Source organism: Bison bison, unplaced genomic scaffold, assembly GCF_000754665.1.
Source record: "Bison bison bison isolate TAMUID 2011002044 unplaced genomic scaffold, Bison_UMD1.0 scf7180017864135, whole genome shotgun sequence".
Lineage (NCBI taxonomy): Eukaryota > Metazoa > Chordata > Mammalia > Artiodactyla > Bovidae > Bison > Bison bison.
In genome coordinates this window covers 1,986,832-1,997,964 of record NW_011494707.1, presented here as the reverse complement: position 1 = coordinate 1,997,964, position 11,133 = coordinate 1,986,832, and the positions used below count along the sequence as shown (strand labels likewise).

General features: G+C 42.8%; 1 protein-coding gene across 2 annotated transcripts in view; it reads left to right on the top strand.

Moving 5' to 3' along the window:
- SCHIP1 (schwannomin interacting protein 1) overlaps positions 1-11,133 on the top strand; it is a 62,962-nt gene that overhangs the window by 17,953 nt on the left and 33,876 nt on the right. For both annotated transcript variants that reach the window (XM_010839850.1, XM_010839849.1), the window contains exon 2: positions 10,853-10,971. In XM_010839850.1, coding sequence (XP_010838152.1) covers positions 10,853-10,971 — 119 coding nt within the window. The remainder of the gene's footprint in view (positions 1-10,852; positions 10,972-11,133) is intronic.

Here is an 11,133-nt window from a genome sequence, read left to right as displayed (position 1 = left end):
GGACATTTCTGGATCTCTCTCATCCCTTTCTCCACTCTTCTCAGCAACTTACCCCACCCCTCCCTTTAATATTAACAACTGGACCATTTAATGAGTTTCTCTCTGGGTCAGACACTGGGTCAAGTACTTTCTATATAGTATTTTATTTCATCCTTAATACAACCTAAAAAATAAGGTATCTTTATCCCTTTTTTTCAGAAAAAGAAACTGGGGCTTAAAGTGTTTTCATAACTTGCACTATTAAGTGTCACAGTGGAGAGGTTAACTTGGGTCTTCCTGGCTCTGACTGCCCTGCTCTGGGCTCCTGCACTCCTTCCTGGTCACGCACATGTGTTCAACTCCCCCACGTGGGCAGCCCACCCTGACATGGGAGGTAGGGGACCCAGCTTCCTGTGGCTGATTGTAGTTTGGCCGTTTCATCACCTTGCAGTGGTGTTTTGAACTGTTGTGTTCTGACGGTGACACCGAATGACCGAGATGGTTTTACAGACTTGTAAGATGGTGCCTGTTAAAAATAGAGTCCCAGATAACACTGTCCTGTTAAAAGTAGTCTCTGAAGGCAGTCATTTGAGAAAAGGAGAGAGCTCAAGGTGCACCCAGCATTTCTGTCTGCCTCCTTTCTTTAATACCCTCTCCCAATAGCTGGAGGAAAAGGAATGCAGTAAATAGGCCAAACCACCCTCAGGATTAACCAAGAGTGAAAAAAAGAAAAAAATCTCCATCCTCTGGACTGGTATCCCAACACTTTTGCTATTGGCAAATTTTTAAGTAAAATAGGTGTCAGGAGGCTCCTGGGCCCTGCTTGGATACCTGTCTTGGACTTGATCTAAGGGCAGCTCTCTCCTGAGTACTGATTTTGAGCAAGCCAAACCCAGGCCTCAACATTGCCCAACAGCCCGGCCTGACATCTAGTCCAGAGGACTTGTTTAGGCAGATCAGTGTAGGGATGCAAAGGTAAGAGATTTCAACAGCACTTCAGGAAACTTTTCTGAATTGTTTAGTGTAAGTGTCTGAAATAGAGAATGTCAGAAAGACAAACTGAAAAAAAGCACCCAGATTTAATATCCATTTCAGTGATACAATGGGAAGATACTTAATTATTTAACTTACATTTCCACTAAGAATCGTAAAGGCCTTCCCAGCGGATGAAATCAGATGCAAGAACTTGAAATAACCTGCCCAGAGCAAGTATTTCTGCCCTTGCCATTCAAAAGCATGCAATCTGTATTCTTACAGAATGCTGTGTTTATATTTTGATCTTGTGACAAACCTGAAGTTGTTTCAATGAGAAAATAATTAGAAAATACTATCAATATTTGGGGGGTTTTGTTTTTATTTTTTGTTTAAAAGAAAATTTTCCAAATTAACAAATAGTTTGTCCTTTTGGTTCCTAATGTTTAAAAGTCTCAGACTCCTTCGCACTTGAATGCTGCCTATAAATTTAGAGTAAAAGTTCCTTTCTTAAGGAGAGAAATAAGAGTCACTATTATTCTCCTAAAGGAAGAGTTCTTTTCTGCAGGGAGCTCCAGAATCCCAGTTGCATTCCCCGGTAGATGCTGCTAATAGCAATGATGCCAGATATCACTAGGCAATAGATTGCACTGAAGCAATGGGCACATTAATCGCTTCAAAACAGGCATCCTGTCAAGGCCTGTCTGCAGAGAGCAGACAGCTACCAATGCAGTGCACCTGGATCCGGAATCTGGACAGTCCATAGGCAACACAGCTGTGCTCCGTTGAAGAGTACCAGCTTTGTGCCCTGTGTAGTTCCTTGATCGGTTCAGGTATTTAAAACCATGGTTCTCAAGGTGTTTGAGCCAGCAGCATCAGGGAACTTGTTAGAAATGCACTTTCTCAGCCTCACCCCAGACCTTCTAAATCAGAGAAATAGTGTATGGTTTCGCAAACCCTCCGGGTGATTCTCATGCATAATCAAATTTGAGCACTACTGATTTAAAGAAACTTGTGAACAGAGAGAGACGACCACGTTGTGCGGGTATACACCTGTGCCATTCTCCATTTGGCATGCTGGCTTCACAGCAAGGTCCCTACAGCCCAAGTTTCTTCCTGGGCCTTGGGGGACCAGGGTGTTCATCAGCTCCTGGAATAAGGCAGCTGCCAGACCTCAGGAGGTTTATTCTCAATGGCACATTGCTTTCCTTTTCCCCATTGGTGGAAAATGTTTATGTCATCACTTTAACAGACATTTCCTGAGACTTATGTGGGACGCCTAGGTGAAAGATGGAGAAAGAACATTCATGCCTGGAGGCTTCTTGAGCTTAGAGAGGGAGAGAGGACCTTCTGTGAGCCTACTAACTCCTCACAACTCCTGGAGCGTGTTAGATATGCAAGGTCTCAAGAATGAGGTTGATACATATATATATATATACACACTATCATGTGCACAAGAGATAGCTGGTAGGAAGTAGCTACATACACAGGGATCTCACCTCTGTGACCTAGAGGGGTGGGATGGAAGGAGTGGGGTGGGAGGGGATATATTTATACATATAGCCAATTCACTTCATTGTATAGCAGAAACTAACACAACATTGTAAAGCAGCTTTGCGTGTGGGCTAAGTCGCTTCAATTGTGTCTGACTCTTTGCAGCCCTATGGATTATTGCCCACCAGGCTCCTCTGTCCATGGGATTCTCCAGGGAAGAATACTGGAGTGGATTACCACTTCCTCCTCCAGGGGATCTCCCCAACCCAGGGATTGAACCCGCATCTTTTACATCTCCTGCACTGGCAGGCGGGTTCTTTACCACTAGTGCCACCTGGTAAGCCCAAAGCAACTATACCCCAATTTTAAAAAAAGAAAAAGAAATGCAAGCTCTCCGGCCCTAAATCAGAATGTATATCCCCAGGTGATTGGTATGCACCCTGGGGTATAAGAAGCCCTGACAGAGTTAACAACCTTAGCAAGGCAGGAAGGAGGCTGCTGGAAGTGGTATCTTACAGGATTTACAGTGAATTGTACTGAGACAGCATGGTAAAATAAGCACATCCAATAATAACAGGCCATTTCTGTTCCCATAGTGAACAGGTAGAAGTAGGAAACCATGGAGCTGGGGAGGAGGGGAAGATCAACCCAGAGAAGAGATGGAAAACAAGAAACCAGGGAGAAATGCTTTCCTTTCCCCTACTTCTTTCCCCATAACTGAATTCCATCCACCCTCAGGTTGTCACTGCGCCTAAGCTCACGTCTGCCTTTGTTCCCAAAGCGCCGCTGAATCGTTTGCATCAACTGTTCTCCCTGATTCTCTAAGCCAAGCTTCCTTACGTGTCTTCCTGCTTTAGAGAATTTAAGGAACCCCTTCCTCTGGGTCAGGCGCTTTCCGGCTACATGGGACCAGCATCTGTGGAGGGGTCAGAAGGAAGCAGCTGCTGGCAGTATCCTGAGCGCCAGCTGGCTATAGGTTTAGGCACAGGATGTTGTGTGTTTCTGAGAACGCTGGTGGGCCTGCAGCTGCCCTCACAAAAATACAGTTTGTCAAATAAAGTTTAGAAATGTGCAAAATACACAATTTTCTGCTTATAAATTTATAAGATCAGCATGTGGAAGACTAGGTGGCTCCTGCATCAGCAACCAGATGCTGCTAGCAAGGGGAACAGAACTGAGCGAGGCGAAGACAGGACCAGAGGAGGGGTGTGGGTAACAGGTATGTAAGGACTGGGTACAGCCACATCCCAAGGAAAATATGAAAAGAACTTGGGATGGACCAGATTTGGAGATGGAAAGAATCTGCCTGCCAGTGCAGGGAGACACAAGTTCAATCCCTGGGTTGGGAAGATCCCTTGAAGGAGGAAATGGCAACCCACTCCAGTATTCTTGCCTGGGAAAATTAATTCCATGGACAGAGGATACCGGCAGGCTGCAGTCCATGGGGTCGCAAAAGAGTAGGACATGACTGAGCACTGCTTTTACCAAACGCCCGTCTTGATTCTTGTCGAGTTTGGGGACTTAGAACACAATGGGAAAGGCTGAGCCCCGGCGTTTGGAGTGTCCAAGGGCTCAGTGGTCCATGTTCTGAGATCTCTGCTCACGTGATGCCCTCAAAAGCCATTGTGAGCCTTATCTGCCCAGGCTCAGAGGGTGGCAGTGGGAAATTCGGTGACAGGCGAGGACAAAAACTGCCTGTGACTGGACAATGGTGAATCTGTGAGAGCATTTTCACTCTTGATGAGGGTCGTGAGAGCCATTCTGTCTCGTAGTGATGAGCCGCTGCTCCTCAGGTGCCCTCTTGCATTTTGCTAGCAACATTGATTTTAGATGTTTCACTTTGGTTTTACGACAGTGTTTCCCAAGGCTGTTTTAGGAGTGGACGTGACTCAACTTGCCATAAACACAGTCGCAGAGTGTAGTTTGTGTCCGCTGTTCTTCACCCTGGGGCATCTTTGGGCTTTGGTGGCTTAGAGGACATAACTGCCCTGCAGGTATAATTCCTTAGAGGACAAAAGAACCTCAAAACTATACGTGCACACAAATGTAGACTTGAAAAATACTTTCAACCTCGAAGTTGAGAGTTATGTTTTATTTGGTGAGAATTTTTAGGACTTCAAGCCCAGTAGTCAGCATCTCAAGTAACCCTGAGAGAACTGCTCCAAGGAGGCATTGTGGGGAAGTTCAGTTCCCTGTGTGAAATAGATAGCCAATGGGAGTTTGCTGTATGACTTAGGGATCTGAAACTGGGGCTCAGTAACAACTTAGAGGGGTGGGATAGGGAGAGAGGCGGGAGGGATGTTCAAGTAGGAGGGGAAATGGGTAAACCTGCAGCTGATTCATGTTGATGTTTGGTAGAAACCAATGCAATACTGTAAAGCAATTATCCTTCAATTACAAAGAAAAGTTTTGCAATAAAGGGCAGATGATCTGAACAGCAAAAGATAACTGTTGATTAAAGAAAACCAGATATCCCAAATTAAGGAATTTAGCACTTTTCTATGTATGGGAAGATGCTAGAGTCTAGGCTCACTCAAATCATTCCTTTGGTATGCACCTCAGCTATTTGGGGCCAATATCCTGTGTTTTCACTTCCCGAGTTTCTTTAGGGCTCAGCGTATGGAGTGGCTGCAGTCTGATGGCTGCTAGATGACAGATATTCTTTCCTTCCTGAGTTTCCTCAAGGCTCCCCAACTCATGTTAGAGGGCCGCAATTGCTGAGGACTATGGTATCCTTTGTTTACTGATATGGCAAGGAATATTCCATTTCACACACACACACACACACACACACACACACTCCTACTTTATACATGTGGGCAACTGGAAGGAAATTGGGTTCCAATTGTTGAAGTTTCAGAGAAAAACTGTTTTACTAGTCAGTTGAATATAGTAATTTGAAATGTTAGGAATCACATTTGTTCCAGAAAGAAGATTGAGCAGTGATGGCAAGAGAGTGGCTCTAATGAGAAGATATCTGTGTTGTAAATGTTTGTGGTTATGATTAGCCATGCAGAGTATATGTTTTAAAGTCAGGTGTGTTCTCCTTTTTTAAGAAAGCGTCACATCCATTTCAGGAAAGAAGTTGATACATATCTATCTCCAGCATGGTGTCCGCCTGGACTCTTTCCATGTGGAAGAGGATCTGGGAGATGTGGCCCCAGAAAGATGGACTTGAATCCTTGCTCTTCTATCTAATAGTAGGGTATCCCTCCTGCAGCCTCTGTTTCCTCATCTTCAGAGCAAGAATGGTTGGAGGATTAATCATAACAGCTACTATTTATTGCAGATTTACATTACCATAGGGCCGGTACTACTACTAAGCAATTTACATAAGTTTTCTCAATGAATCCTCCAACATCAAGTGGGAGCCCTTACTTCTGGACTGGGAAGGGTTTTCCAAGCACAGAGCCAGCGGATACTTCAGATGGACTGCACTATTGACTGAACTATGTAACACTTAGGTTCCAAACTCAAAAAGATGAATCATATGCTTTCTATAAAATTTTCAGAACTCTCAGACCTATATAGAAAAATAAGCAAAGCTCATAGTAAGTAGTTTCCAGAAAAGCTAGTATGTTAACTGAAAAAATGTAAATATTTCATCTCACTGGTAATCAAAGAAATTAAAAAGGATAGCCCTTTTTTTCCCCATCGAATTAAAAACAATAGCTTTTTTTTTAAGTGAAAATACTCAGTGTTAGCCAGGATATAGTGAAAGCTGCACCCTTTCACGTTGCTGGTGGGCATGTAAATTGGAACAGATTTCCTCTCGAGCAATGTGACAAAATGTGTCAAGCGCCTCAACAAATGTTCACACTCAGCTGATCTGGTAATTCCACTTCCAGGAACTTATCCTGAGGAAATAATCAGACATGTGGGCAAGGACTGATATAAAAATGCTAACTTCTATGTCATTTTTAATTGGATACAACCCAAATGGGTAACAATAGAAGATAACTCCAGAGGATAGAATGGCATGCAGCCATTTACAATGGTATCTTTAAAGGATTTTGAATGAATGAGGGCAGTTCTCAAAGTATAATAAACAATGTGATCTCAATTTTAGAAAAAAGGGAAAAATACACACATAAGATTAGAAAAAAACTAAAAGGAACTATACCAGAATGTTAGCAGCGATCTGTGTCTCAGTGGTGGGATTATGGTGACTTTTATATTCCTCATACTTTTCTTTTTTAATTTGTTATTTTATTTATTTGTTTCTTTGTGGCTGTTTCGGGTCTTCATTGCTTCATGGGCTTTTCTCTAGTTGTGGCAAGTGTGGGGCTACTCCTCATTTCGGTGCCCAGGCTTCTCATTACGGTTGCTTCTTCTGTTGCAGAGCACAGGCTCTAGGGCACACAAGCTTCAGTAGCTGCCTTTCCAGAGCTCTAGGGCACAGGCTCAGTCGTCATGTTGTTGGGCTTAGTTGCCCTGTGGCATGTGGGGTCTTCCTAGATCGAGGATCAAACCTGTGTCCTTCGTTGGCAGGTGGATTCTTTGCCACTGAGCCACCAGGGAAGCCCCTGTACTTTTCTTGATCCAGAGAGAGAAGAGGATAAGGGGGGGACATTTGTGTATTACAAAATAGTCCTCTTTATGTTCTTAAATTTTATTTGTTTTTTTAATTGGTGAAAAGTTGCTTTACATTTTGTGTTGGTTTCTGCCCTACAACAACATGCTGCTGCTGCTAAGTCGCTTCAGTCGTGTCCGACTCTGTGTGACCCCATAGATGGCAGCGCACCAGGCTCCGCTGTCCCTGGGATTCTCCAGGCAAGAACACTGGAGTGGGTTGCCATTTCCTTTCCAACGCATGAAAGTGAAAAGTGAAAGTCACGTCGCTCAGTTGTGTCCTCAGCGACCCCGTGGACTGCCGCCTTCCAGGCTCCTCCGTCCATGGGATTTTCCAGGCAAGAGTACTGGAGTGGGTTGCCATTGCCTTCTCCAACAACAATGTAATCAGTCTATATATATATATATGCCTCCAGTATATATATATATATATGTATATCCCTTCCCTCCTGAATCTCCCTCCCCTCCCCCATGCCACCCATCTAGGTTATCACAGAGTGCCTGCCTGGGCTCCCTGTGTTATTTAGCAACTTTCCACTACTTTACACATGATCGTATATATGTGTGTGTGTGTATACATACATACATATATATATATATATATATCAATGCTACTTCCTCAATTCATCCCACCCTCATCTTCCCCTACTGTGTCCACAAGTGTATTCTCTACTAGGTTTATCAGTAACATTTATCTAGATTCCATATATATGCATTAATATACAACACTTGTTTTTCTGACTTACTTCACTCCGTATAAGAGGTTCTGGGTTCATCCACCTCACTGCAACTGACTCAAATTTGTTCCTTTTTGTGGCTGAGTAATATTTCTCTGTATAAATGTACCACAAGTTCTTTATCCATTCATAAAACAGACCTCTTTAAACTGTTATTAAGTATTCTGGTATTAAAATTGTAATTAACATGAATAAGAATATTTTTAAGACCTTCTCTACTATCTATCAGGAGAAGGCAATGGCAGCCCACTCCAGTACTCTTGCCTGGAAAATCCCGCGGGCGGAGGAGCCTGGTAGGCTGCAGTCCATGGGGCTGCTAACAGTCGGACATGACTGAGCGACTTCACTTTCACTTTTCACTTTCATGCATTGGAGAAGGAAATGGCAACCCACTCCTGTGTTCTTGCCTGAAGAATCCCAGGAATGGGGGAGCCTGATGGGCTGCTGTCTATGGGGTCGCACAGAGTTGAACACAACTGAAGTGACTTAGCAGCTGCTATCTATCGCTTTAACATACCAAGTAAATCAGGACAGACATGGAATTAAGGGTATGTTAACACCTTTACACCCGGGATAGGTGTTTTTTTTAAAGAAAACCTCTTCCAGACCCCAGGATAATGTTGGACAATATTGGTCATTAACACTCATGTTATGATCTACTGATTTTATATTTGGATATTTCATTCCACTCAACAGTTTTCTGACTGTAGAGGACATTGAGTAATAATCTCTCTTGTCTGTTACATGGATTCAGAAATAAGTTCTCTGACTATGTTAAATCTGCGGAGCAGATTTTGAGATTTTGAAATGAATTTGTTTTAAGTAAAGATGTCAAGTGTGGTTCTATTTTGGCAGGACCATCACCAGTAAGTACCAGCCCTGCATATTTGGAAGGGTGGGTTGCTTTAACTAAGGTTTCCAAAAATACAGTTGCAAGTGGTTAGTGAAATTAAGAGCATTCTTTACTTCCCTTTACAACCTTGTGGTTACCTTCTCAGGGCTCAGTGCTATGCTAGCCCAGTAATCAAATGAGATCAGCATCACATCTGTAACTGTACAGAAGCAGTCTTTTACCTTGTGGCTGTGTAACACACACACACACACACACACTCTATAGCTGCTAGTATGACACAGTTCCATGGATACGTGACAAAATAGGAAGATACCTGAGTAGATGGATAGATTTAAATATAATTGCTAAATATGAAAGTTGAAAGAATGGTTATAGTGTCCAAGACTTTTTAAATGTTAGAAAAAAGGAAAATAAAGAGCTTTCCTTGAACTAGAAGGAAAGCCTATTGAAACTAAATATCCGGTGCTAGAGACTAGGAGTGTATATTTTACACTTGATCTTAGCCAGACGGCTCAGAAGCGATGGGAATGTGCATTTTTAAGTCTCTGCAGGAAATCCTGGTGCAGACTGTTGAAGCTAACGCTGTCTTAGCGGGGCTGCGCTGTCGGATATTTTATTCTGAGCTTCCAATATGGTATCTGCTAGAGCCACCTGTGGCTCTGGAGCTCTTGAAATGTAGTAGTAAGACTGGAGAAACTGAATTTTTTATTTGAATTAATTTTAAATTTGAATGTAAATAGCTACATGTGACTAGTAACTACCATGTTAGACAGCCTCCTTAGCCTATAGTATATTGCCCTTCACTTGGGAATGAAATGAAGCCCTTTTTCAGCCTGTCCTTACGGTAGGTTGTACATTTCATTACTGTGACAGTGATGCTCAGATGGTGGATCAGAGCTTCCGCTGTAACTTGTGGGTACTGGAGGCAGCAAATGTGGCTCCAGAACCACCTCCTGGGAGAATCAGGGTGATGGGGTACTCTGTGACCACACCCCATCACCTGAGCTGTGTTGTGTAATATAATTTGGTCAGCATCGTCTTCAGCTCCCTGCTCAAAACTTAAAATGGTGCTTCTCACAGACCCCTCACCCCACAAAAACAGAAAACCTAAGTCTCATTCTCACCCCAGAATATCCAACTCATTATATTTGTTTTTTGTGGGTTTATTTTTAACTAAGGAAATCATGTCTAATCTCCTCTCCTGTTGTTTAAAGGGTTTAGAAGTTCAGCATGGTGAGTTTTTATGGGACTTTTATGGGAAGCCAAGTGTTGTAAACATATCCAAATTATCCCAGTAGTGTAGTTTACCAAATTCTCTTCCTATGCACATGGACCTGACTTCCCTTCAAAATATGAAACAGATGGGTCCAGTGAGAATCCTCCAGCTATTCCAAGCACTGTGTTAGGATTGCTCACATTCTAAACCCGGTGAGATCAGGATATTGAACAAAAACAAATGTCCCCATCAAGACTGTAAGCTGGGTGGGGGCAGAGGCTCTGTCTATCCATCCTGAGCCCTGCTTCCAGCGTCACAGTATGGCTTCTGCCTCTCATAGAGGCTTGGTGCCTGTCAGTTGAATGAATTGATGTTCTTGCCAAAGAGAAAGTGGACTGAAAGGGACCATGTAAAGAAGGCAAAAGACATGAGCCCTCATTTAAGATAAAAGCGATTTGATTTAGGACAAAGTGCTTGTCCTCCATGCCTTTACTCTTTTACTCTTGTCATATCTAGCAGGTAAGAAGAAAGATGAAAGCACCAAATAATCTACAGGTGACTCTTTAACAAGGGGTTAGGGGTGTCGACCCTCAGTACAGTAGAGAATCTGCCTGTAACTTAAAGTCAGCCATGCCTGTGTGTGGTTCACAGATTCAACCAGTCATGGATGTACTATAGTATTTACTATTGAAAAAAGTCTTCTGTAAGTGGATCTGAGCAGTTCAAACCCATGTTGTTCAAGAGTCAGCTGTAGTTCCATCCTGATGACAACCATTTAGTACCATGAGGGTGATTTCCTAGACTAGTGATCATAATGGGCTCTGAAGAACTGAAATTAACTCACAGACTTGGAGTCAGGAATGATGGGTTGCATTTCAGCTCTTATTAATTCAAATGCTCTTGTGCTGTGGCCTGTTTTATTTTATTTTTGTCTAATATTACAGTTCTAAGAGACCTAGAAGTTAGATTGCCTCTGGTTGTGATGTATCTGCCTGCTTATCGGCATGTTTTATTTTCCTGAAATTTTAGGCACAGAAAAATGAGAGGGAATCTATCCGACAGAAGTTGGCACTGGGAAGCTTCTTTGATGATGGCCCAGGAATTTATACCAGCTGTAGCAAAAGCGGGAAGCCAAGCCTTTCCTCCCGGTGAGTGTTGTTTTGAGTTGATTTTTTTCATATATACCTAATGGATTTTGTCATCTAACTGTATGTTTAATGAGATATCCTTTAAATCCTTGAGTATTTTTCCCCCATAATACTACCACCTTTATTTGTGTGCTAGACAGATCCCTCCCCACCTGTTTGTTA